Genomic DNA, 24933 nt, shown 5'->3' with positions numbered 1-24933 from the left:
TCAGCAAGGTTGCGTCTTCGGCCCGACAACCAGCAGGCGAATATATTTATCTCATTCAGTGTTTTTATCGATTTTGAATCATATTATGTAAGTTGCGACATGAAGAAGGAAACCCGAAGCTACCCAAGCAGCAAAACAGTCGAATAAGGATTTTTTTACTCAGCCTTTAATCGTATAAGAGCCGGGTAACCGTTCATAAAACACCTATTTATCGTATAATAGCGGTTATCTCGACTATTTGGCAATATTTGCTAATGTGTGCTTTAAGGACGTCGAATAAACGTTTACAGCACTATGTTTTAGCCCTTTTACTCCACCTTTTAGCAGATGCTGAATTAATATGGCTAAAATACTCATTATTCGATCGTTTGATCTCTAACAGTCGTATAATAGCTGTAGAATAGATGATTCGCTGAATTGGGTGCTTTTATACAGCCGTTACTCAGCTATCTTTTATGTTTCTATAAAAGCTCTATAAACGCAATCGAATTGCTTATGGCAACATTGCTGCTGTTACTGCACGCTTACAGACTAACTCTTATAGTAGAATTAAAAACGTTCGTATAGGAGCTGTAGTGTAATTAAGAGCTGTTATACGATATTTACGAAGCGAACCCTAAATCCTGTTATCATGGCGACACCTTGTGCTATAAATGTGGTGACCAGCACTCTTACTCGACTTTTAATGGAATAAGTTAGCTGTAACTGCAACTAGATTATCAATGTGGACAATGGCAGTAAAAAAATATATTTTAAGTAAATTTAATTATATTAATTAGTCTTCAAATTTAAGAAAATAGGCAGCGCATGAATGTTTATGTAAAAATGCCTTTGGGTTTATCAATAAAGCTTGTTGCGCATGATGTTTTGGAGTAGCTACACGAACAGTAAAAATAATCACATATTGATTTCTCAAAAACTTGATAATATAAATAAGGATTGAGATGTAGTTTAATAACTATAATTTTTTTACATTAAATTTATGTAGCACACAAGCTCGCACTCTTTACAGCACTAATTTGTCGAGTAAAAGCATTCTATTCGCTGTTATAGAACTAAAAAGGAGAATAAAAGCAATTCGTCTGCTATTATAGCACACTTTATCTGTATAATAGCAAATCAATTGCGTTTATTGAACTAAATATCCTATATACGCATTTTGGTTACTCTTAAAACTCTTTTAGTGTTTTCTACCACTTTTACTCAAATCTTACAGCATCTTTTTGTTGCTTACTCAGCGCTTATTCCACTTTAATAGGACTTTAGTCTGAATAATTTGCGCCTTTTTCGCGTCGAGTAAACGTTTACAGTACTTTTACTCGACTGTTTTAAGAACTTTTATAGAACATAAGCGAAAACAAGAACGTGCTCTCGACCATTATAGCACGTCCATTTGCTGCTTGGGTAGTCTTTGTAACCCAAACGATAGCTCTAAAGTCTAAGGCATCTATAAATGTTAGTAAAAATACGAAGCAAAAAGCTTGAAGAAACCTTTTCCTAAATGTTATAGGGCCTAGGGTAAGCATTTCTTAGATTTCTTGATGTTGTCACAGAATAGATAATAGTAAGTTGATGTTGTTGACTCCGACAACATAGATTGGAGTACCACCGGGCACCGAGTTTTAGTAGGTAGGACCTGCGTTTACTTAAAACATTTTTTTCAGGCTTAGCGGAGGGATTTTTTCAGGCTTAGGAGTCTCTGATCCCGAAAAGCGTATTTTTTCTGAAAAACAATAGATAGACGTCGAAAGGAAAGTCGCGGTACGGAACCCCACAATTAGCTTAGGTCCACTCGCACTTGTCTATTGTAAACGCTTAAACAAAACATAAAACTATGCAGATTAATGTGAGAACCGAGCACACCTAAATATAAGACAATAAGTTTTGCAACTGTAGCTCCCACACCGCCGCGCTGATCTAAATTAGCTGTACTGAAGGACAAGCTACTAATTGAAGATATTGTTGTTAAGGCAACTTAGGATGCCTAGGTCAATCTAAAAGTTGTAATATATTAAATAAACTCTTCCTTTTTGGAAGTCGGTTAAAAATAGACGGGTATCCTACAATAGGGATGATGACAAGGTCAAAGATTAGCAAATTTTGTTAATAAAATAAAGAAATCACGGTAAAAAATAAGTGTTCCCAAAATTTCAGCTTGATAGCATTTGTATTTTTTTTTTTGTTATGCACCTTCAAAGTTGCAGGATATTCAAGTCGAATTTTGTTTCAATTAAATTTCTTAATATTTGTATACAATTCGATAACTTATTCAATTAAAAGCAACTTTTGTTATGAAACTACTTTCATAAACGCAATATTTAATATACCTGTCGAACAAAGTTGTCTCCCGATGCGTACAAACTACGAAAGACTGACGTCATACTTTCGCAGCACTTTGTATGGAGCGTTTCGGGCAGGTCTTTTTTATGAGATATTTGAATTGTCATATCTTGGTGAATTTTTAAGCTATCAGAGTCATTCTTTCAACGATGTTTCTATTTTTTTAAGTGTCTTTCGATTACCGATAAGAAAAAAAAATGTCATCACGCCTATTAGTTTGCTAAGCTCTTAAATAAATAAAACATTATGAAGTCCCGAAATTTAGATATGAAATAAAAAAAAAACTATCAAAGAAATGCAGAGCTATAGTAAAACCACGCGAAATACTCAAAAATTTTGACAAACATGTAGAACATAAATATTAAATTAACATACGAGAGCATAAGTGTAATTTTATAAAATAATAACATTCAGAATCCCGTCACGTAAAAAACATCTAAGAAGTCCGACCTCAGATTCAGAATCCTAATTCCCACTAAGCAGTTACTGTGTCGGTAACTAGTAAAGTTCTAAAAACATTCATCCGTTTGACGCACGCCGTGATCAACGACAATTTTGGCTCACACAATGAGATATTACGGCAATAAAAGTTAAATCATCTGAGAGTTACAGTAACAATAACAGCAAAGCCACATTGCTCCAGTGCGGTGCGTCACTGCAGCGGCAACGCTCCGGGATTGCATGGTCAGCTTATATTGTTATGGACACTGGACAGTCACTTTATAGTCAGCTTTTTTTATCCTTTCCCCTAACAGTGCCAGGGCTCATTAGTCAGCTTATATTGCGATGCTTTTCAAAATTGGAATAGGCGGAAGAGACAAAATCAATTCAAAATTGGAATAGTCGGAACTCGGACCAAAAACGCGGGGGGCAAATCTTTAAATTCAGCGTGTCTTTTTGACATGAAGCATCAGAAATATTTGATCGTAGTGCAGCATTGATGTGTTGCATCTTCGGACACGGTCATTTGACGGAACCACGGACAGGAGATAAAGTAATGGTGCTTGCACACGCGCCGCTACATTACTCATCCTTGTGTTTCTATGGGCCCTTACACACGGCGCCGTGCGTAACCGCCTTAGAGTTTTGGGAATCTGTTATTGGGGCATACAATGCGTGAGTCCGTTTCGACGACGCCCCGCACCGCACCTCACTGGAGCAGCGTGGCCTCGTCCTAAGAGCACGTCTCGCTGGAGTAACACTGCCCCAAATTCTGATGCTTGGACAGTAGCTCTACCATGAGTTTAAAGCTATAGTATTTTTACTTTAGCTTTAAACTCATGGTAGAGCCAGAGTTCACAATATTAATATGGAGAAGTATGTAAATACTGGTTGGTTGTTGGCCAATACTTGTTTGTCAATAGAATGTTCAATGTGACTGCAGTCTGCAACGATGCTGGGGATTCCAGCACAAGTTATACTAGTGGACAGTGCCTTTTGCCCGCTTCTATTGTTTATTCAATATTTAAATAATTAGCTGTTTTTTTAAAGCAAAACACAAAGAAAAGACTCCCTTTTAACTCTGAATTTACCTACTATGTCAAATATGAGTCAACCTAATATACCTAGTCGTCAGAAAAATTATTATGAAGTAATAAGTATTAAATTTTAGTCACGTATGTAGGTTTACTGCATATCATAAGACTAGTGTATACAAAGTGTCCCAACACCGGTGTCCGATCCTTTAATGTTATGATGTATGGGGCATTAGGCGAGAGAAATAATAAAAAAAAAATCTTTCCCCTTTGAAAAGAAATCTCTGGCTCTCATACTAATCTGACCAATACTTCATAAGAAAATCGTAATCTTCTAAACTATCTGACTTAGAGAATAGAAACAAAGGCATTTATTTAGCATAAAAACCTCATATCTATCTTTTTAAAATAAAAAAGAACCAGTTTAATGCGCTAGATTTTCTCAAAAAATACACATTTTTTTCCTTAAACTTTGGTTTTTCTTTATTTTATTCCACGAAATTCATAACGTACCTATTGCCTGTGTGAGCAAAGCTCACAAGTTTAGCCAAATTTCAAATGAGACCTTTTTATCTACATAGGTAGGATATATTTTACATGAGAAGTATTGGTCAGATTAGTGTGAAAACTAAAATGGCTGCAATTTTAGAGAGAAAAAATTTGAGGGTCAATTTATCGATAACATAATATGCCATACATCATGACATTATAGGATCGGACACCGGTGTCGGGACACATTGTATAAATAAGGCTAATCCAGTGCCTATATCTAATACAGTCTAGAGCAGATACCTTCGGACACAGCGAAGTTTGAAGTGACAAGTAATTTTGTCGTTACCTCATTGTATTCATAGATTAGTCAATCTCCAGCGAGCGGATGTCTCAGAGAATAATATGACATGGTCTTGTGCAACGGCTTGGATTATCCAGTTAACAATATTAATGCTATGAATTATGATCCTACTTAACATTAGTGGACTATTACATTGGTACTTGCCCTAATAAATACTCGTACTTATATGTAATATTAGGGTCAAATTGTCCATTAAACCAGATTTATATTTTTGAGTGGCCTAATTCGACATTTGAAAGAAATGTAAGGTAGGTACTTGGACCTCTAAATCATCAGGGATTTAATAAAATGCAAAAATAATTATAGTTCTAAGTTAAGCTTTAGACGTGGGAGAGCCATGCTTCGGCACGAATGGGCCGGCTCGACCGGAAAAATACCACGTTCTCACAGAAAATCGGTGTGAAACAGCGCTTGCGCTGTGTTTCGCCAAGTGAATGAGTTTACCGGAGTCCCAATCCCCTACCCTATTCCCTTCCCTACCCTCCCCTATTCCCTTCCCTTCCCATCCCTACCCTCCCCTATTACCCTATTCCCTCTTAAAAGGCCGGCAACGCACCTGCAGCTCTGCTGATGCTGCGAGTGTCCATGGGCGACGGAAGTTGCTTTCCATCAGGTGACCCGTTTGCTCATTTGCCCCCTTATTTCATTAAAAAAAAGCTGCCTCAGGCTTCTGGGTAAGGTCAAACTTAGTAGAGCCTTAGATAAGTTTAGCCTAGATAAGTTTGAGATTATAGCCTTGGGGTTTAGACTATAATATTATAAACTTACAAGTTGGGACTCATCCTCCTCAAACCTTAGTACATATCAAGCTTTTGACGTGTGGCAGGGTCTTTAAGTTAATACGAGTATTTATAAAATTATAATATGCTGAGTTAACTATCAAGTAGTTAATTTTTTACCTGATTCGTCATAAAAACTGATGATAAATAAACCCGGTTAACAGCCAATGGGAACCGTTTTTAGCACCCCATTGTCATTCGCGTACCACGACGATTATAATCTTAAAAGTCATTATGGTAATTAAACAGAATCATTTAAATAAAAATAAATTAATAATAACAGTCGTTATTTAAATGTTTATCCTCTATATTTTAATATCCTGGTTTAAAATATACCCTCAGCAAATTCATTGGAAATAATATATTTTAAGTACAATATATAATTGTTAAGATTTTAAATGAAGGTATGACATATTAAATGCGTAGATTTTAATTTGGACTCAGAGGCAGCACTATATTATACGAAATTAAATAATGCAAAATACATTTTTTTATATATAAAAGAAAAATATTTATATTATAAACAGCTGAACATAGAACCTCCTCTTTTTGGTAGTCGGTTAAAAAGGCGTTTTCTATGAGCTTCTTGAACATTGAGTCTACGTCTCTCTCCCCCTGGTTCGGGAACTATGCCGGAGAAAAGAACCAATGTAAAAACTTGCCATCTTTTGCGAGAAACATGTTTTTTTTATTGACATTATTAGTTACTGTAGTACGTATGGATTTAAAAATCTTTCAATTAATACTTTTTAAGTAGTCAACTGAAGATACGAGCAAAATGCCTAATATGAGTAAATTGCAAAATGGTTTTGGAGAGAACAGACATTTGTCAACCTTCTATTGGCCCGGTACGGCCCGAAGACAAAGGCTGGTCGGATATAACATACATAATCGCATACAATCGGAAATCCGATATTTGTACAAGAACGTTTGCATCTATTATACTTTATTACGACATATAAGTACAACGTAGAAGAGGGAGAAGCATATTATAACATCCGATATCAATCATAACAAATGCATAGCATCTGTCAAATTGTAATAGTAAAATAGACATTAGATACTCCTTAGTCCTTATCTAAAAGAACACATCCTTGAAAAGAACTTCTGTAAAGTACCTACCACCACAGAAATAAATCCTTAGGAAGTTGGTGGATCTACGTTATTTAGTCGGTGTAAGTCAAATCAACATGGTGTCTGTCGTGGTCATGCAGGCAGGGTTTGCCATAGCCAGATCAAATGACGTAGGACCGTCATGCATATGTATCAATTTCTCTGATAGTATCCACCTAAGGTAGATTACCTTAAAATATCTATCAATTGTAATATTTTAAAAACCAATGAAGACTAGGTTATTTAATATTTATTGGACCTAGAGTCTTGTCATTATTGACTATTTTGGTTTCGCTTGGGCAAAATCTGACATTTCCAATTTTATAAATTGACCTTAATGCTAATTACTATAGTATAGTCTACATCTGACCTACTTCACCAGCTGCATAGCTACTATAGTTCCGGCAGCGAGCGAGGTAAACGTGAACTTATTGTAAAAGGTCAGTTTACGTGCCTGGGTTTTTGTAGTAGCTTTATTTCACCGCCTCGCGCGCTCGGTCGCGTTGAATTCATCTTTTTGAACGTTGGTCCTCTGGTGAAATTGTATTTTTAGGGTTCCGTACCCAAAGGGTAAAAACGGGACCCTATTACTAAGACTTCGTTGTCTGTCCGTCCGTCCGTTTGTCCGTCCGTCCGTCTGTCTCCAGACTGTATCTCAAGAACCGCTATAGCTAGACTTCTGAAATTTCCACAGATTATGTATATCTGTTGCCGCTATAACAACAAATACTAAAAACAAAATAATATTAATATTTAAGGGGGTTCCCATACAACAAACGTGATTTTTTTGGCCTTTTTTGCTCAATATCAATAATGGCAACTGCTAGGCACTTGAATTTTCACAAAGGCCTTAATTATAATATGTATACTTTAATAATTAACAATAATATTTAAATAAAATAAAAATTTCAGGGGGCTCCCATATAAAAACACAATTTTTGGGCTATTTTTGCTGTATAACGGACAGACCCTTCAGAACCCTTCGTGCGCGAGTCTGACTCACACTTGGCCGATTATTTTATGCTGTTCTTAAGATCTTTGAATAGAATTTTATATTTTTTTTTGTTGTTGCTTAGTTAAAGTTTTTGACATAGGCTATTAAAAGCGATTCTAAAATCCTGTAAAAATCACAAAACCGTCCTTTATATTAAAGTTAAAGTAAACGTAAAACGTTCTAGGTATCATATCAAAATTTAGATCGGTTAACCATCAAAATATTGATAGCCTGTTTGTCTGTCTGTCTGTCCCGTTGACAGTGTTAAGTTTCATGCTACTACATTTAGCCTCCGTCCAGGTCAAACGCATTGGAAAGTTCGGGATGCAGCTAGTTACTGGTTGCCAAACTGCACGTGTCGAAACGAACAAGGATTTTAATTTCCTGAAATGTTTTGTAACTACATCGTGAATGGGCTGTATGTGTGAAATTTATTTTCCGCTTCATTGTACTTGATTAGAGGTTAGCTTAGACGAGCTACAATAATAATTGCGGTAAGTACATATATAATATTTTGTTACTTATCCGTTTTTAAATAATATATAAATGTTATTTTCTCATGTCTCACTCGTAGGTGTGCGATTCTATGTACCAACGAAAAAATTGATTCATAGGCAGTTGACGTCATTTGGACGGATTATGTCAAATCAATGTCAAATCAATGTAAGTTAACGGCCGTTCCCAATATTTGATCTATCTCTGGTTTTGCCCTACTAGAGATAGGAATAGCTCACATTAGACATTAGAGACATATATTTTATGTCAATTGTGAGCTATTCCTATCTGTAGTAGGGCAAAACCAGAGATAGATCAAATATTGGGAACGGCCGTAAGTGATCTGTCGGCTGGGTTTTACATAACCCGACCAAACTTCGTAGCAACTACGTAGGTCCACACTCTGCCTATAAATCAATTTGTCTGATACATAGTACCTAAGTCGATGTTTACGGCACACAAAATTGTACAAAGTATTTACAATCCTTTTCTTTTTTTAAGTTTAAACTCCTATTTTATATTTCAATGTTAAATATCCTTAAGCAATTTTAAAATAACGACATCTCAAATAAAAATCAGATGAATAAGAATGATACGTCTTGCTTTTTTGTGCACGATGCGCAAAAACTGATGCCACGAATAAGTTTGTAGTAAGGAAGACTTTTAGCAGAATATAAGAAATAATATTTTAAAATAATAAAATGGATGCTGAACAGATGTAAAACTTTAGCACAGTAAAGTTTTTATGAGTAATACTTTTACGGGAATGTATATAAACGATGATGGAAGTACCTTGAACTCCTGCGGTTGTCAGGCAGACAATGGAAAGTGAATCACTGCGGTACACGGATAAATTAATTATATTACTAAGCACAAGCCCTCTGACTCATAGAGAAGAACATTCAGTAGTAAGACCACACAGAAGCATCCACTCGAGACATAAACCCTCCGTGAAATTTGTCTGTGTTCAATACCAAGTCTGTCTACCCTAACTTCTAAGTATCGTCGTTATACTAATGATACATTTTATGTCTCTTTCCCTCTCTTATCATAACAGTCCTTCTATACTGATTTCAGTACCTATCAGTACCCGGTGGCCAGCTTGACTGATCTACGCAGGACTTTTTACATGTCTCTCCAACACATGGATCATCTTTTGTGTCAGACATTCAGATGATCTACATTGTCATTACCAAACTTCAAAACAACATTTTTCTTGGTTCCACCGCTAGAATGGAACTCACTAGTCACTACCATTGAGTCCTCCTATTAAGTTTTAACTGATACATGGAGTCATCACAACCCATACTAGTCAGTAGTCACACTCATAGTCCAAGAACTCAAGGCGTTTCGTTATTATGTACTAATTAACTCCAAAGTTCAAACTGAATACTCTGAATGTCCTTCTTGTAAGTTGTACCACTTAAAACTATTGTCAAACAAGTTCTACGAGTATATTCTTAAACAAATGCTCAAGCAATTATATAACTCATGTCGTTACTAATGTGCTTACTCCATGAGGCAACAAATCACAGGAATTATTTTTACCCAGCTAATTTGTTATACCTATTAATGTGCTAGAACATGACTATAACTCATTGCATTTTGTAAAATGTCCTTTGCTGCATGTAATATATATTTCTTATGTCAGCAGTGTTGAGAAATATTTATTATAAAAATCCAATATTTAAGTCAGTATATTGGATTTTTATTATAATAAAGGTTGTAACTTGTAAGTAATTAGTAATTTTACCTATATTATGGGTGATTAAACAATCGATAGGAAATGTCATAGTATCATAATATTGTATGAGTGACTTACCGACTGCCTACTTAATAAAATAATCCCAATAAAATGACACACTTACGACATTGCATCGAAATGTATCTTAATGCTTTGAAATAAAGTTTGGAATAGTTTGGCTAGTCGTGGCTCTGCTTTCACTTGGTGTTATGCAAAACTGTGACGTCAACGATGCATTCGATTTTTAAATTTCATACTGACCGATACTACTGTTGGTAAACTCTCAGTTCTTTTGGAATCCATCAGAATCAGAGTTGATCTTATCTTGCTCGTTTTATTTTAGCAGAAAACACAAGTGGCTTTTTAGAGTGTTTTGTTTTTTTTAATTCTGAGAACGAATTCAATTCTAATTATTTTTATTTATTCTTTTTCTATTAAATTAATATTATTTTATTTACTTTGCTTTATTTTTTACCGTGACAATTTTTTCATATATTATGTATAACTGAATATGTGTACTACATATTCAGTTATACATATATCTGTCTGTAATATAATGTTTCTCAAATTAAACTTTTTTCAATGTACTTAAGACGTACTCCTATAGAATCTGATACTGTTATGAAATGTCTAACTGTCCTAGGTAACTCTTTGGCTATTGTTCTTTACTCTACATAAAAAGTATCTATTACGTAAACGTGATACGACGAATTGTTTAAATAAAAAAACATTATGCCAGTTTCCGCCTTAACCGGATAAGCTTGCTAAGTGTTTTCTTGTTTATACATTTTGTTAGCCAACTTCGTAAGTACTTATTTGTCGTTTGGTAACAAGTCATTTTAAGGAAAAATTATAGTATAATTAAATATTTAAGTGTAGCAATCACCTGTTTAGCGTTTATTATAAAACTAGCTGTCCCGGTGAACTTCGTGTCACTTTAAAACCTTCCCTGCCTGCCTACGCCAACGAGATATCTCACTATCGAGATAATTAAAAACTACTCGTCTTATAATGTCAAAATCTCGACATCATCTCGACAAAACTCTATAAAAATGATCTACGCGAGAAAATGTCATGCTAGGGTCAATAGAGATGAAGAGACAAACCATCAAACATCGAGAAAACATGTAGAGTGAGATATCTCGTTGGCGTATGCTAGGCAGGCTGGACTTCTACGAATATTTTGAGACTAAAATTAGCCCGACCCGTTCAGCCGTTTTTGAGTTTTAGCGTTACTAACACAATTGAAAATCCATTTTTATATAAGTATATAGATGTATTCGTTTAGTTTATACTTACAATAATTTAACACAATATACCACCCTCATCACCTTGATGAGGGGCAGTCTTCCACCGTGCATTTTTCGCGTAACTTTCTGCCACGCACAGTTATATTATAAATCTGGAACGAACTGTCGCCAGCAGTATTTCCAGATCAATTCTTTAATCTTACCTGCAAATCTTCAAGATGAGAGTGTACCTATTTACTCTTAAAAGGCCGGCAACGCACCAGAAAATTCTTTCGCCCATGGACACTCACAACATCAGAAGTTCTGATGTTGGGAGTATCCATGGGCGAAATGTCAATTGTAATGAAGATTGAAGAGTCTAGTTGTGTATGTTGATTGTTGTGCTCAATACTCGGAAAGTCAAGGGCAAGAAGAATATCACTTCGGTAATGAAATGTTTTCACCCTAATAAACCTTTCAATAAACCTTAACATATTACCAGCGCAGCCTTACACGGTCTGTGCTATGTAAGGGCCTTGTTACACCTACCGACAAGAGTAGCAAGACTCGGCCGAGCACTCGGCTTGTTTTGTATGGATATGCTCGGCCGAGGGCACTGTCTCGCCAGTCGCCACTCTACTGTAAGGCTGCATAGGCTGTATGTTGTGTTCTACCGACGTTGCAATGTCTGACTCTTGAGTCCTGACCTCAGGCCAAGTGTGAAATATCATTGAACTTAAAATGCTCCATACAATGATATTTCGCCAAAGGAAAATAAATTATTTTTGACATTAAGAATGCCATTAAGACGGAAGTGATTCCGGAGGCGTTCAGACTCAAGATTTGAGGTTTATTTGGTTTAACATGACATTATAAAGAATCCATACTTAAATTATAAATGCGAAAGTGTTTTTGTCTGTCTGTCTGTTATCTCTTTACGCTTAAGCCGCTGAACCGATTTTGACGAAAATTAGGTATGGAGATAGTTTGAGGCCGGGAAAGGATTACTTTTTTATCCCGAAAAATGTACGGTTCGCGCGCTGTAAACGAATTTCCAGGCAACGGAGCTGTGAGTAGTTAGTCTAATATATAAAATTCTCGTGTCACAGTTTTCGTTGCCATACTCCTACGAAACGGCTTGACCGATTCTCATGAAATTTTGTGAGCATATTGAGTAGGTCTGAGAATCGGCCAACATCTATTTTTCATACCAAAAATTATTTATATGGCAAAACAACGTTTGCCGGGACAACTAGTATTATTATAAGTTAGTATTAAGTAATATAATGATTTTTTTAATGTAATAACATAATTAGTTTTTGGGTAGAAAAAATATTTTAATTTATTTTTCAACGTTTTTTATATTAATATTTAATTTACATGACAACAACCGTTTTGCATACTAGAAGATACAGTACTATCAACACGAGTTACAAACGTCATATTATGCTATTACATTTTTTTTTATATTTAGAAGTAGATAGGTAGTGTTGTGTAATACTGGTTTTAATTAAAATAAGACATGAATCATATTAATATAATATTATATGCATTCGGTCTCGCTTCGCTTCGTCAGAGTGCCATCCAGTGATAAACTAATATGTTATCTATGATCTGAATTTAGAGCGGGTGGTGGATAGTAATATATTAAGTATTAAAATATGAGGACCCATTTTGATTTCTGTTAACGGGGTTAAACTCAGAAAAGCATATAAATAATAATTATGATTCTGAATGTTGCCAGGAGTCATACTGGTCCATTTCTTACAAAAAATAAAAAACTTGAAAGGTGTCAAGGGACACCCGAATGGAACGAATTTCCAGTTTATTATTTCTTATGTACAAAAAGCCCTGTATACATTTTTAAAAAATCGGCGCTACACCACACTGTTCAATGCGAGAGAGAGAGAGAGAGAGACGGAGAGAGAAACACGTGCTTACTACTATAGCATTTTTGCTATAGTTGTAAGCCGTAACTTTTCGTCTTATTTTTTTCTGTCTAGCCTCCTTTCGCAACGTCACAACGTGCGATGAGGAACTTCGTTCCAAAAAAGATTTAAAAAATGCATCAATATGACTCCTGCTTGCGCTGGTAGCCGGACTGATAGGAGTCGCAGCATGATTAATAATTTTTTTGGGCCAGTCATCTTATAATCTCAACTACCCTACCTAAAAATTGTGTGCGAAAGAGTCAAGAAGATATTATCAAGAAGTGACGATTTACTTGACATCAGACCAAAAAGTGTGCTAGACTCATTGGTGTGATATTGTCATCTACTCGAGGTTCGCACTTTGATTAGCGAACTTTTCTGTCTCTGTCGGGGTGATGTAAGAAATAGTAAAATAGAAAGATAATGATAACAAAAATGTTTGATAAGTTCATAAGGTCCAACAAAAACTATCTAATTTTAAAACGCTTTATTGCACAACCCTGGCTGCGATTCCACCGGAGATGAGCTAAGTACAAGAACCAATAGAATTGTTGCGCTGAATGTTGTCAGTCAAATGAAGCGTTTCTATTGGTTCTTAAAAACACATTCCTCGCAACGCAGCTTAGCTCAGCTCCAGTGGAAACGCAGCCTTATAGTGGCAAACATCTTCGGTTTTATTACATCTCGTTCCTCGTTCAAATTACATATTATTATCTATACGTCTCATTATATTACATTTTAAACTAATTACTCTTTTGTACCATATATTGCCATAGCTTGTTTAACATGTAAGTTCAATTTCCAGCCTCTCTTTAAATGGGTTTTTATCCTATTCCCTGTGCATGTAATATGAGTTGTCAACAAGTTGAGTGTTATTGCCTTGCAAAACCGGACACAATCCGCGAAACCCGCTCGGTCTTCATGCAATCAAGAATTAGCATGAAATAACGAACAAGGATGATTATTTAAAATCTAGGACTTAAAATTTACATCGAGGAAAATTATATTTCAAGTTTAAAACCATCAATAAACAGGTATTTATGGGTAGTTTTTATGAGTGTTATTTCTCAGAACTTTTAATTTTAAATAGATAAAAGTAAATAAAATATTTGCATTAGACTTATAAATTATAAGTATAATAGACAAAACGTCTTCATTGACTTACAAACTATTATTTGGAGTTTATTTGGGGCGTGCACTCGGCCAGTCTTGTCCTATAGTAGGTAACATTATCAATTCCTATTTAAAAAGGTTAAAAATTAGAACTAAGAAAATTTATTGCAAATAAATGATACCTATGTTATTATATCTATTATAAAATATCATGTTGTATATTATTCTTTCGTCTTACATTTTTTCTCATTAAAGTAGACAATCATAAAATTAATGATTACATTCATGAGAGGACTAGTAGGTAGTAACTAATAAGTTCCATTGCTACCTTTGATCTAGCCTAGACTTAGATCTAGTAGACTACTAGGAATGATGTTGTATTAGTCAGCCTGTTGAAAATTATAGTCAGGGAGCCCTAGAACAATTTTTTTTTCATCACTATCAAGCAAATTTTTTGTGAGTAGCTTCATTTTGATAAGACAAACAACATTTTTATCTGCGAAAAATCTTTAAAGTGGTAGCTAACAGAGATAGAAAGGATTTCATAGTTTTAGGGTTCTGTACCTAATCAACAAAACTTGGTTGACGAAAAACGAAACCCTAACCAGCTGATTTTTTGTATATTGGTAGGTTAATTGTTATATAGTTTAAGAGTAACATTGTCCTACAAATAGAACAATCCATATTTTAGGACCATCAAATCAAAGTATGAAATCCTTTCTATCTCTGTTACCTACCACTTTTAAGATTTTTCGCAGATAAAAATGTTGTTTGTCTTACCAAAATAAAGCTACTCACAAAAAATAAGCTTGATAGTAATAAAAACAATTCTAGGGCTCCCTGACTATTATATTATTTCTTTTCCTTATAAATAATAATTAAAAATATTGTTTACCGCAATGCATATTTAAACAACGCCTAGATACAAGACTTTAAAACATCAGGTTTTTTTAAACATTGGTCATTAAACATAATATGTCATTAAAATTAAAATTGCCATTTAACGAGGAGCCACAAAAATCCTTCATGGATCCTAGCCGTGGCCCGTGATCTTTGATTTTTTCCTTGTTACAGAACCGTGCGCGTACGCAGCTCCAGCGTCAGTCTGCGTGCGTCCGTTACGGGGTGCGGACGTGGATGGATAGTGGTTGTGTTGTGTTTTGTGAATTGTGACAGTCAAAATGCAGGGACGTGATAAATTGTGTGCGAAATTGACCAGTGCCTTCCTCAGGAAATGGTGTAAGTACTCGTATATTTTTTCATACGTTCCCCTTTACCTATGTCATCTGATAAAACCGTGTAGAAACTGTTTATGCACACGTATGAGATTTTCTCTTACATTTATCTAAAACTACTTCCTTTTGGTAGTTTTCTTGACTCCGATCTAGGCGTGGACAAAGTTTGCATGTTTGACCTGTAAATAAAGAACCATCTTGTCTTGCAGCCCCGACATTACCATGAATATTATTTGCTTTGCATTCTCTACTGATAGATGATTTCTTTGAAAATGTTTTTTAATGTCAGAATCGATGTATAATATTAACTTTTCCAATAGGATCACCCATATCAACCTGTCACCAAACTAAGTACTAGGAATATAAATAAACATATTTAACGGTTGATCATATTTTTGCATTTTAGTTGTTCATTAATCTTACAAGGATACCTATGTGAAGTTTTTATTTTGAATAACTCACAAATATCTGCAATGAAATTTAAATAATTTTCATTTCATTTACCCGGAATTTGTATCACATGTGCAATGTTATATTTTATATCATATACCTAAAATTGTGGGTTTATTTTCCAACTGTGTGAATTTATTACAAGGTTGGTGCAAAGCTTAAAAGGCTTTAATCGTGCTGATTTAATGACTGTTTGAATTCCGTTCCCTTAGACGCATAGCAACGTGTCCATTAACTGTTATTAGTAAATGTCCATATTAACTAATCAACCAATTACGTTCATGTACTATGTGGTAAACCATCAATTGATGTAAAAAGGTGTCAGGTAAAAATCTAACATAGTTAGGCTTCTAGGGACATTGAAAACACATACTCTTTAATCATTTTGTACTCGTTAGACAAGTCTTTAATGTTCACTAAGCACAGAGCTTTTTATCTATCTAAACGTTTTGCCTTTGGCTATAGATTCTTCCACCCCAAATTACAACTCTTTATGAACTTACTTTTCTCCTAATTTCTTTAACTTCTACATCTCTGCCACATTCGGTTTTGTTTTATTCTTAATTTTTGAATGTTTCTTTATTTGAATTATTAGACGTTTTTGTTTTAATGATCTTTATTGCGATTCTGATACTTGTTTTTTATCAGTGTATGTGTCTAACGCTATAACTTATAAGCGAAATTAATAACTACGAACTCTCCACTTTTTAAAATTCATTATTCACTATCCAATAGGCAATAACCATAATGAATAAATCATATCACGTCGTTACATTTTTATCGACATGTGGTTTCCCAACACTATTACATAGCCAAGTTCATTTCTCTTTGAAATGCTTATTTAAAGAGTTAGCGACTGGTCCAGTCCGGTGTTTTTGTACCGTTGGAACAGGTTTACATAAGAACTTATTCTAAGCCTTGGGTGCATCAACTCTTCTTTATGTCATTTGCAAGATTTTGATATCCTGCACTTAATAAAAAGTTAGGTGCTCATCTTAATCATGTCGTTAAATCAAAGTTGCCTTTGTAAGTATTTTGGAAACGGACACTTTTTGTAGAATTGTTAAAATGTATTGCCCCTTATGTGCTTTTACAGGTTTTTTTGTTATATTTCTTCAACGTTCATTGGGATTCACTTGTTTGTGTTTCGTTGAATCCGAAGACTAAAAAGCACAATAATCCTTGACTACGTCATAAAATTAATATTAAAAATGCTAATAATTTTAATATGTCGTTAGCGAGTCAAACATGAACAAAATTAAAAGAGTACGTCGAGTAAAGATTAAATTTTGTATTTTTAACGCGACGCGTTTAGACTTTTAATTAATAGGTAATTTTAATTAATGGGAAGATAATAAATAATATTGAATAAGTTTCAAAGAAATAGATAAAGTCTAGTTTTAACTAACATTATAAACAGGATTTTTAAAACCTAAAGTTTTTTGTGGACTATATTATGACTAGAATACTAAGCTGGCCACCGTGTCTTTAGATGTTAGCCTTATAAAGTTATAACCTTTAATAAAACAAACTATTTTGACAAGTATGGAGTTATGGAGTAAACAGTAAAACAGATATGTTTTACTGAATAGTAAAAAAGTATGAACAAAAAAATAATGAGAATACGGTAACGTGAGAGAATCTGTATGAGGTAATTCTACGAGCAATGATCATACTTAAACCTTAATTTAGCGTCATCTTACTGTTCTGGTCAAGGTCATTTATACGCAACATTTTAACTTTTTCATGATAACGACTCGAAAGTTGCCCATGGGCCATGATCCTTGATTTTGTATATAAAAACATGTTTTATGTTTTCTAAGGTAGATTTCCTTAATGTAGCATCGTGCAGAAGACAAATATAACATATTCATTGAGCTTTAAGAGAAGAAAAATTGTATCAACTGCTGCTCATACATTCAACACGCCAGCTGCACTAGCTAATTTCTAGTGCAAATTTAGAAAATATAAATTTTTAATGCATACAATACGGTTTCGATCCAGTCTCAATCCTACTAAAAAGCATATTAAAGCATTCTCATATCGGGTAACAAAGTTGGATTAATAGCAGATCCAGGGAACTGATTTGACTTTTAGAAAATGATCCTGTCCATCAAGAGAAGACCCTGGGTTATTAACGTGGTGTCATTATTCAATCCATTAATTAAAAGGCTGGAATAATTAACCGAAACCCGTTTAATTTTCCTCAACAACAAACTGGTCTCCATCGACATTCAAGATACATGCGAGAGTACGAAGGTTAATCGCAGACCCTGACGTACGAGGTACAGTCAAGAACGTTACTAAAAGGATAATATTTAAAGCAGATTTACATTGAGTCAGTAACTGACGTTAGTCCACTGGCGTGTCAGTACTGACTACTGACCTGGCACTGCCACAGTGTAAATTGATTTCAAGTCATCTTCAACTGAGCATAGTATACAGTGACGACAGCCACTTACTCAATGTAAATCTGCCTCTACAGGTCAGCACTGGCACGTCAGTGGACAGGTTAGTTACTGACTCAATATAAATTTATTTATTTTATTTAATAATTTATGTACACAAAAATGTTATACACAATTTGACTTAGCTTAGGCACATTCGACGGGGGAGTCTTTGCTAATGATAAGATAAAAAGTTCTAGTAGCCCCTCTTTGCTTAAGAGTTTAGATTTATTAATAACTAGATGACCCCTGTACTTCACATCACTTAACTCCTAAATTTTCTCGACGTATAAACGAAGGAAGGAATTCCACGAGTATTTCAAGACTATTATTTTTAAACAAAAAATTGAAAACCGATTTTCAACTCACAAAAAAGAGTTAAATAATAATTGTTATTATTTAAATAGTGGATCAGAACCCTCCTATAATAATTCAACGTTATTTGTACTCAGTCTTCACACTTTTGAAGGCGCGGGCGGTATCAGCCAACTTAAATATGAGTAAATATTCTATTATCAAAAGATTTTTAGCTATTTTTAAGGCTGGCACCAGCGTTGCCAGATTTTTTTTGTGCCAAGTCGGACTTTGGAACTTTTTGAGGGAAAAAGCAGGATTCTTCAGTCAAAAGCGGGACAAAGCAAAAAAACCGGCCAAGTGCGAGTTGGACTCGCCCATGAAGGGTTCCGCAGCAGCAATAAGGTTTATTTTTATGAAATTAAAAGGTTTTTGATTTATTTTCATATTTCAGTCGATTTAATGAAAGTTAAATTAAGGTTTACCATTTATGACGTATAAAAAAAACTACTGGCTAGATCTCGTTCGAACCAATTTTCGTTAGTAGTTTTTGTAGTAATGTACATCATATATTTTTTTTAGATTTGTCATGCCGCTACTTTAGAAGTTAGAGGGGGGGACACACATTTTACCAACTTTGGAAGAGTGTCTCTCGCAAACTATTCAGGTTAGAAAAGAATGATTTCAGAAACTATAATATGATTTTTGAAGACCTATCCATAGATACCCCACACGCATAGGTTAGATGAAATTTTTTTTTGTTTCATTTGTATCTATGGGGACCCCTAAAATTTTAATAATTTTTCCATTTTTGTATCAAAATCTTAAAGCGGTCCACAGATTACATCTACTTACCAAGTTTCAATAGTGTAGCTCTTATAGTTTCGGAGAAAAGTGGCTGTGACATACGGACGGACAGACAGACAGACAGACAGACATGACGAATCTATAACGGTTCCGTTTTTTGCCATTTGGCTACGGAACCCTAAAAATGGTACAAAATCAAAAGTTTTTTTAATTTTTTATCTTTTTATTTGCGTTAAAATAACGTTTACCTGATAATAGATAGCTAAAGTAGCCAAACACAATCCACCCCTCTACCTCCCACACTCTTATCTTCATTACGCACCTTTCTTTCTCAGCTCGCTGCACGTACGTTCGGGCTTTCCCCGAAAAGCGGGACTGAGCCTGTCCCGCGCGGGACATTTAATTTTGGTGAAAAAATCGGGACGTCCCGCCAAAATCGGGACGTCTGGCAACGCTGGCTGGCACCGACTTAGAAAGTGTGAAGATTGAGTGGAGAAAACGTTGAATTATTATAGGAGGGTTCTGAAAAATTCACTATTTAAATAATAACAATTATTATTTAAGAGGATACACAAGGGGCTAGAGAAATGAAAAAAAGTACGTGTAATATCTATAGCTGTCACCCTTACCTCAAGCTTATACCGTAGAACGCGATAGAGACAACTGCAGGAAATCAACGATTCGTTGTCCCCTGATTCCTTCTCCAAAACTTAACCGATTCAAGTACCTTTTTCATTAAAGATTAAAGAAAGGCTTGAGCTGTGTTCGTGTAATCTAGCCAAATCTGTTTTCTGGATGTTTGATCACAGCGGAAAATCTGGTCATTTTTTTGGGTTTTTGAACGTTCATATCTTATTTTAATAAATAAATTATGAAAAAAAAAGAAAACATAGGGACATTGTGTTAGTGGCCGTAGATATTCAGGAAAAAACTCTACTAGCATTATCCAGGGAGTAAACAGGAGACAACGTTTGTATGCAAAAACGGCGGTGTGGACTCCTCTTAACACTTTTTTGTGAGTTGGAAATCGGTTTTCAATTTTTTGTTTAAAATAATAATTTTTCTCTTTTTAGATTATATTATGTAAATTGAACTCTTAACTACTTAGTACAGTTTGGGTATGCAATAAAATTTCACATTACGTGGATCTTTTAAATGAGATATCCCGAACCAAAATAACAAAGAATGCTGCTAGTCTACTGACTTTAATCAAAATTTTATTAACCGACTTCTTTTAATACCAAGATTCAATTAAATGGTTTATTTTACGAGCCAGCGGTGAGCTATAAAGTCAAGGAGTTTTCTCAGAACTAGACTTGCCTCAATAAGTTTAGGATGGAAATTGTAAACATTGAAGAAAATGTATCTAAATTCTTCTATGTTTACAATTTTTATATGCACAGCACATACTCTAATAAAATATATGCTTTGCAGAATAAAACTTGCTGTAGTAGGATTTTTCATATCTTATATATAAAATTCTCGTGTCACAATGTTAGGCCCCGTACTCCTCCGAAACGGCTTTACTGATTTTAACCAAATTTTATATGCATATTCAGTGGGTCTGAGAATCGGCTACTGGGTACTTTTTATATTGATAAGTGCATTTGTTGAATAAATAATAGTAAATTATTACAACACGAGTCTGACGGCGACCATTGTTTGTGTGACGGGATAGCGACGGACGTTCCCAGGTACTCCAGGTAGCACAAAATTGCTGAGTAGCGTCTGTGGGCACGTTTTTTACATCGCCATTTGCTATGAAAAATTGATATATAAGCTTCTACTCAAGCTCTATATGACCTTTATATAGCAAATTATTACTATATAGAAACGATGTTATTAGCTTTGCTAAGAAGTTTTTGTCATTTAGGTCGCTTTCACGTTACCAAAAAACATAGATAATAAAAATCTGAAATATCACACGACTATAAATATAATATGGCGACTACAGAATTAAATAATTTTTAAAACATTGACGTATTACATATATTTTATGAAAATTGTTACTCGCCATAATATGAGCCTAATTTTATATGCAAATTAAGTTTTACTGTTAATGTATCTATGAATTATAAGTAAATTTTTAATGCGCTTCTAATTTTCGATGGTTTCATAAATTGTATTAATAATTAAAACATATTTTTGAAATATTTTATTTTTTATTTGTCACTAAAAGCTGAAATTAAGTTTCCTAAAAGTCTTAATACCTATTCGGTTAACAAAAACCACTGTTAAAAACAACTTATTATTAGGCGTAACCGAAATTAAACGTTAAAATCGATAATTCATAAAATTAGCAAAAATTTTGACAGATTGCACTCCATTAAAACCAATTAAAGGTCTCTACACTAGCATATAATTCACTTTTCATGACTGTTTTTCTTATGAATGCTATGTAATTCACCTTTCAGGACTGTTTTTCTTATGAATGCTGAGTAATTTGCTTCAAAGCAAATTACTCAGCATTCATAAGAAAAACAGTCATGAAAGGTGAATTATATAGCGGTCAGCAAATATTAATAGCTACTAGGCTATATTAATAACTTCTAATTGGCGAAAAGCTGTATAGATGGAACTTACTTGGCTAGAAATTACTGTATTGGGAGCTTCCATATGACAGCTGTGTAAAAACGCTATATAGACGTCTACAGCGCAATTTTACACAGCTTTTAATGAAAAAATATAGTTGGCTATGTAATATGGCGCTATTTGGCTCTTTCTAATGTAAATCACCGCTACATCACTGCAATATGACCAAAAACGATATAAGCCAAATCTTACATAGCATTTGTGCAACATACTTATTTAGTCACTTTAATAAAATAATAATAATTATGATTATTATCAGCCTACAGTGTCCCACTGCTGGGCAAAGGCCTCCCCTCTCTCTTTCCAAAGTTCACGATCCTGCGATGTTTTTGGCCACTCTTTATCAAACGCACCTTTTCTTGGGTCGGCCTCTGTTACGCCGACCAGTCGGTAGCCACTCCGAAACTAGACGCGCCCACCTGTCCGGGTGCATACGGGAGACGTGCCCTGCCCAGCTCCACTTAAGGCTAGCTGCCTTTCTGCCTACGTCAACGAGCTTCGTTTGGGAACGCAGGGTGGTGTTCCGGACGTGGTCAATCCTTTTTATACCTAGAATGCTGCGTTCCATAGCTCGTTGGCAAATTCCGAGTCGGGACTTCTGTGAAGCTGTCAAAGACCAGGACTGGGCACCGTAGGTTAGAATAGGCAAGATACACACGTCCACGAGTTTACGTTTTAGGCATATTGGTAGGTCCCCTTTCATCAGATGTTTCATTGACCAAAAGCTTCTCCATGCCTTCTCAACACGTTGGTCTATTTCTTTGTCTTGCCTGTTATAAAAAGATATTAGTTGGCCTAGATAAACGTACTCGTCGACATAGTGTATCTCCTCCCCATCCACTTTGACTCTACGTTTCGTGCTATTTGACATGAGCTTGGTCTTTGTTCGATTCATTTGAAGTCCCGCCTCGAGGCTCGCCATGCTGAGGTCGTCTAGCATTGACTGTAGGGTTTGAGCTGAAGTGGCAAACAGAACTATGTCATCGGCGAAGCGAAGGTTTGTTAACCTTTTCTTGCCGATAACAACACCTTTGTCTCCCCAGCCAATCGAGATAAATAAAATAATAATATGAGCAAAAAACATTTATATTATGGCAAAGCAACGTTTGCCGGGACAGCTAGTTTTGCTATAATATTAGATAGGATTTATCTTAGTTTGTGTTGACAAATTAAAAATATTATAATGACGAAAAAAAAATTGTGGACAAACAAGTTGTATGTGTTACTTTAAAATTAATATATAATATATTTTTGTATAACTTAAAATATTTAGCGGATTCTGGGAAGGATGACAATGACGGAGATTTAAATTATTTTATTGAATTTTTAACGTCCGTAATCATGAAATGTAAATAGTTCTCTTGGAAGTGCTTCATCGCAGATTAATTTGATAAGAAGCTGATGATCATCATCAAAATGCCCCATATGAATATTCAGAGGACGTTTGTGTCTTTATAACGTCATTTATTTAAATTATTCTTCGTCTATGTGATGTATGAAGCTGGTAATATAATATTAAAAAGAGTAGTAAAAAAGAGTAAGAGTATACGTGGGAGAGACATGCTTCGGCACGAATGGGCCGGCTCGACCGGAGAAATACCACGTTCTCACAGAAAACCGGCGTGAAACAGCGCTTGCGCTGTGTTTCGCCGAGTGAGTGAGTTTACCGGAAGCCCAATCCCCTACCCTATTCCCTTCCCTTCCCATCCCTACCCTCCCCTATTACCCTATTCCCTCTTAAAAGGCCGGCAACGCACCTGCAGCTCTTCTGATGCTGCGAGTGTCCATGGGCGACGGAAGTTGCTTTCCATCAGGAACCCATTTGCTCGTTTGCCCCCTTATTTCATAAAAAAAAGTCAATTGACTTGAAAATGTTGTGCTCTGATTACTCGAGAATCGAGGGTTATGTTTTTCGTTTGTGTGTAATGTCAAATGTGTAATATGTATTAAGATGATCAAGGTTCTTGCAAAGCCTGTTTCACTAGAGTTACAGGAGTATATAATCATTATTCATTACTGTAAAAGTGTTTTTAATGCCCATCATGTAACGAAATGGTTAAGAAAAACTATGGTAGAGTTTGACTGTTACAGGGTGCGAAGACTGTAGAGTAAGAACCTTGACTTACATCATAATAACTAGTTCTAGCCAGTAATCTCATACTGGCATAATTAATAATACTTGTTAAGAATGTTAGGTATTTGAGTAACTAAGTGATGACTGTTACTTAAATGGAAGGGCTTTGACATCCTCTCATGAACCTTAATTGTTTTGTTAATGGATCGGTGATAAGCTAAATATGTAATTACTTAAATTTTAATAAAATACAGGTATTTTATTTAATCAGCATCATAAAAGTTACAGGAGATATTTAATTCAAAGTGTAGGTATTGCTATTATGTTAAACGATTATGGTATTTGCCTGTCATCATTTTGTTTTACTTAGATCAAGTGAGAGCATTACTCTGAACTACAAAATTGTACCTAATTGGCTCGACCGCATTTTATAAGAATTTCTCTGCCCCCCTAGACAAGCGGCAAGCGATTAACGTAAACGCTAACGTTAACGCCACAAAATGTATGCGATTTGACATAAGTCATCGCTTCGCTAGCGAATACTAATGTCAAATCCCATACATTTTATGGCGTTAGCGTTAGCGTTTACGATAATCGCTTGCCGCTTGTCTAGGGGGAATCAGAAAAATTCGGACGCCCAGCCGGAACGCATTCTCTATCACATTTTGTTGTGGACCCCGCATACTATCAGAATACTGACGTGTCTGACGTTCGCGTCGATCGGATGACAGAAATGTTTCTGAACAGATAGATCTGCCGGGCTAAAATGGTCGCTTTGAAGAATCATGATATGAATCATAATATGATTCATTTTTCTAAAATCGCAAAATGCAACTCTGCTTGCAATTCATTTCTGTATTTTTGTACTGATTTGACATTTGTCAGTTTGACAGTTTTGACAATTCATTTAATGAATTGATTGAGAGGAATTGCTAAATGTGACCATTTTAGCCCTGCAGTATACATTT

The 24933-nt window shown here is 35.1% G+C and overlaps 1 protein-coding gene and 1 long non-coding RNA gene across 2 annotated transcripts in view; one reads left to right on the top strand and one right to left on the bottom strand.

Moving 5' to 3' along the window:
* Positions 1-318: 318 nt before the first annotated feature.
* LOC121727212 lies at positions 319-15209 on the bottom strand. The gene is made up of 3 exons (XR_006035626.1): positions 15139-15209; positions 9868-9874; positions 319-330 (listed from the first exon to the last, which is right to left on the bottom strand). It is a non-coding gene; the product is annotated as an uncharacterized LOC121727212 (long non-coding RNA).
* The window catches only part of LOC121727207 (scavenger receptor class B member 1), a 65309-nt gene continuing 55516 nt past the window's right edge, over positions 15141-24933 (top strand). The window contains exon 1 of the mRNA XM_042114906.1: positions 15141-15305. Coding sequence (XP_041970840.1) covers positions 15248-15305 — 58 coding nt within the window. The 5' untranslated portion in view covers positions 15141-15247. The remainder of the gene's footprint in view (positions 15306-24933) is intronic.

The sequence above is a fragment of the Aricia agestis genome, chromosome 5 (assembly GCF_905147365.1).
Source record: "Aricia agestis chromosome 5, ilAriAges1.1, whole genome shotgun sequence".
NCBI classification, from domain to species: Eukaryota; Metazoa; Arthropoda; class Insecta; order Lepidoptera; family Lycaenidae; genus Aricia; species Aricia agestis.
The sequence above is the reverse complement of the archived record's forward strand: the minus strand, read 5'-3'. Positions and strand labels throughout refer to the sequence as shown.